The following is a 4,050-nucleotide window of genomic DNA, read 5'->3' on the forward strand; positions in this document are numbered from 1 at the left end:
TTTGCTTGCGTTATGTCAGCATTCCTTATGATAAAGTCAGCATCGTTCTCCGTGTAAACGGCAAATGGCTAAACTGCAGTTAATGCCACACGGGTTATAACAGCTTTAACTTCAGTCCAAGCATTTACTGTTCATATGGGGAATGATGTTTTCATCTTGTGTGAATTGCCACTTTTTGCTCTGTAAAAATTGACACGAGGAGAGATTAGGGTGATAATCCACCATCCGAGTGTCCCCATTTTCCAAGGGGCAGTCCCGGATTTACAGAAGTTGTCCTAGTTTCTGATTTGATCCCGGAATGATCTGCTTTCCCATAGGATGTCCCTATTTTCATTGGAGAAATGTTGGAGGGTATGGAATAGGGTGTCCCTGTTTTCACTGGAGAAATGTTGGAGGGTATGGAATAGGGTGTCCCTATTTTCATTGGAGAAATGTTGGAGGGTATGGAGTAAGTAAGATGTCCCCGTTTTCATTGGAGAAATGTTGGAGGGTATGGAATAGGATGTTCCTGTTTTCACTGGAGAAATGTTGGAGGATATAGAATAGGATGTCCCCATTTTCACTGGAGAAATGTTGGAGGGTATGGAGTAAGATGTCCCCGTTTTCACTGGAGAAATGTTGGAGGTTATGGAATAGGATGTCCCTATTTTCACTGGAGAAATGTTGGAGGGTATGGAATAGGATGTCCCTGTTTTCACTGGAGAAATGTTGGAGGATATGGAATAGGATGTCCCCATTTTCACTGGAGAAATGTTGGAGGGTATGGAGTAAGATGTCCCTGTTTTCACTGGAGAAATGTTGGAGGATATGGAATAGGATGTCCCTATTTTCACTGGAGAAATGTTGGAGGGTATGGAATAGGATGTCCCTGTTTTCACTGGAGAAATGTTGGAGGGTATGGAATAGGATGTCCCTATTTTCACTGGAGAAATGTTGGAGGGTATGGAGTAAGTAAGATGTCCCCGTTTTCACTGGAGAAATGTTGGAGGGTATGGAATAGGATGTCCCTATTTTCACTGGAGAAATGTTGGAGGGAATGGAATAAGTAAGATGTCCCCGTTTTCACTGGAGAAATGTTGGAGGGTATGGAGTAAGTAAGATGTCCCCGTTTTCACTGGAGAAATGTTGGAGGGAATGGAATAAGTAAGATGTCCCCGTTTTCATTGGAGAAATGTTGGAGGGTATGGAGTAAGATGTCCCCGTTTTCACTGGAGAAATGTTGGAGGGTATGGAATAGGATGTCTCCATTTTCACTGGAGAAATGTTGGATGGTATGGAATAGGATGTCCCCGTTTTCACTGGAGAAATGTTGGAGGGTATGGAATAGGATGTCCCTATTTTCACTGGAGAAATGTTGGAGGGTATGGAATAGGATGTCCCTGTTTTCCTTGGAGAAATGTTGGAGGGTATGGAATAGGATGTCCCTGTTTTCCTTGGAGAAATGTTGGAGGGTATGGAATAGGATGTCCCTATTTTCCTTGGAGAAATGTTGGAGGGTATGGAATAGGATGTCCCTGTTTTCCTTGGAGAAATGTTGGAGGGTATGGAATAGGATGTCCCTATTTTCCTTGGAGAAATGTTGGAGGGTATGGAATAGGATGTCCCTAATTCCATCGGAGAAATGTTGGAGGGAATAAAACAGGGAGTGAGCAATATCAAAAGAATAAAAGAAGCTTGCATCATCTGGAAGCGCCAAGAGGGTGCAGAAAGGCTGCGATCCTGCACATGCACGCTTCCCGGGGGAACAAGCGCTGCTGCTGAATTGGGAGAGGTTCGCTTATCTGCACAAAAAAACATCTCTTGCAACCCCTTCTTTGCAGCCCCCAGCGCGGAAGGAACGCTTCGCCTCTTTGAAGCGCGGGCTCAGCAGGCGGGAGGGGCGGGGCCAAGGACCCATTCGAATCTCGCTTCCCACGCTCCCCATTGGCCGAGCTCGCGGGGCGGGCGCGCGCATGAGGGAGGAAGCCGGGCGCGCGCCGGAGGCTAGACGGGGGTGGGCGGAGCCGGGCAACCGCCCGCTGCTCTGATTGGCTCCGGCGCAATGCGCTGCGTTCTCAAAACCGCGCGCTCCGGGCTGGGCTGCCTTCAATCGGCCGCGGGATGGAGCGCGGCGGATGTTGAGGTTCTGCTGGCTGCTCCTTCGACGGAGACGCGCAGTGTGTTTTGCGCGGACAGTGTGTTTTGCTCCCGCTTGCGTTCGCTTTGGGCAGCGAGCGGCTCGCAGCGCCGCCCCTCCTGGCCTTGCGCGCCGGGCCGAGGGCATTCCGTCGGGCATGGATTGCAAGCTGGAGGCGCAGCGCATCGTCAGCATCTCGCTGGGCAAGATGTACGGCGCGCGGGGCCAGCGCGGCGGCGTCAAGCTGCACCGGAACCTCCTGGTGTCGCTCGTCTTGCGCAGCGCCCGGCAGGTCTACCTGAGCGAGTTGGATGGCGCGCAGGCGGCGCCTTTCCCGGCTGCTGCTCCGGGGCCGATGGCGCCTGGTGCGGATCCGCTCCGAGGAGGAGGAGGACCATCTTCGAGGCTGCCCGTCTTTCCTCCCTCGCCTCCGTTTTTCCTGCAGCCGGCGGCGCTGCCTTCGGAGCGCAGGGCTCCCCCGTCGCCGCGGAACCTGGCGCCGGATTGGGAAGCGAATCGGCTGGCGCGGCGCTGCTGCGGCTGTTCTTCTCCGACGGCGGATGCCGGCAAGCAGCCGGCCGAGGCTCCCTCTCCGCCCTGCTGCCCCAGGAAGCGGGGCGCCGCTGCGCAACCAGGCGAGGGCGCGCCGTCGGGGAGCTCCCCGCTGAAGAAGCCGCGCAGGGAGCGGGAGTCGCAGAACCCGAGGCAGCACCACGGCGGCGGCGGCGACCTGGAGACGGGCAACGTGGCCAGCCTCATCAGTATCTTCGGCTCCAGCTTCTCGGGACTGCTCGGCAAAAAGCCCTCGGGCGCCGGGCGGCGCCGGCGGAGGGAAGCCGAGGAAGACGACGACAAGGACGAGGCGTCGGCCGGAGCAGCAGCGGACGCCGAGCCGGGGCCGATCTGCTGCGACGAGTCCATGCTGCGCAACCTCAACCCTTGGAGCACGGCCATCGTGGCTTTCTGAACTTGCCTGTTTCCCCCCGGTTGCATATTATTGGGACCACGGGGGGGGGGAGGGGTGGCTGCACGTTGATCCGGGTTTGCTTCGGATTTCAAGCGGCCCAGCTGCTTTCGAGGAGAAGCTCCTTCCATGCGCCACCCGTACTTTCCCCACGGAGGGATGCGGGCGCGACTGGACCAGGGCAGTACCCGGCGTTTAAAACTTTGGACGGGGTGGGCTGGAGGGATGGCTTCTCCTCCGTCCCCCCGGCTGTGATTTTGCAGTCTGCGTGGAAGCAGCTCAGCGTTTTCCTGCCCTCCCTTCCCTCCATCCATCCTCCGGTCAAAGCGGTTCTGAAGGTCATACCCTTGTCTTGTTTTCGTGCCGCGCAGAGCATGTTCTTCCGAGCAACCCTTGGAAAGTTTGCTGTAAGATTAGGGTTTTTTTTGTGGGGGGAGGATAAGCCCCTAAAGCACTAGGCTTGAAGGGCTGAGAAGGTGTGTTGGAACTGTGTTTGCAGATCTCTCGAGGGACGCTTCCCTGGGGCGATTACTCCTAGCCTTTGTTTTATAAAGGTTAAGGGAGAGAGGACCTCTGAGGACACTTTGTACAATATTCTTCCTCCGGTTGATGTGTTTTTGTATGGCAATTGTAAACTTCTGGCGTGTGCAACACGTATTAAATATTTTGACATTGTTTAAGCTGCACTTGTGTTTCTGCTGTCTCTGGGCTGGGGAGGGCGTGGGTGCTAATTTCTCTTCCCCCTTCAAATGTTGGGGCAGCAGTTGTCCCTTCTTGAACCGCCCTGAGACCTCTGGGTATAGGGCGGTATATAAATTCAATAAATAATAATGATAATAATAAAATGATTTAGCATCGAAGGCACCGGAAAGGTGTGGATAAGCAGCAGGCATAGCACTGATCTGGGTTATAGCAACTAGGGATATAAAGGAAAGAACAGGTTGGAGGCAAAGGAAGCAAATGTCCTTCC

At 54.0% G+C, this 4,050-nt stretch overlaps 1 protein-coding gene across 1 annotated transcript; it reads left to right on the plus strand.

The window, feature by feature from the left end:
- The first annotated feature begins 2,071 nt into the window (after positions 1–2,071).
- IER5 (immediate early response 5) lies at positions 2,072–3,760 on the plus strand. Its single transcript, XM_053391327.1, has one exon. The coding sequence runs from the start codon at positions 2,115–2,117 to the stop codon at positions 3,081–3,083; it is 969 nt and encodes a 322-aa protein (XP_053247302.1). The 5' UTR covers positions 2,072–2,114; the 3' UTR covers positions 3,084–3,760.
- The last annotated feature ends 290 nt before the right edge of the window (positions 3,761–4,050 follow it).

Source organism: Podarcis raffonei, chromosome 6 (genome assembly GCF_027172205.1).
Source record: "Podarcis raffonei isolate rPodRaf1 chromosome 6, rPodRaf1.pri, whole genome shotgun sequence".
Lineage (NCBI taxonomy): Eukaryota > Metazoa > Chordata > Lepidosauria > Squamata > Lacertidae > Podarcis > Podarcis raffonei.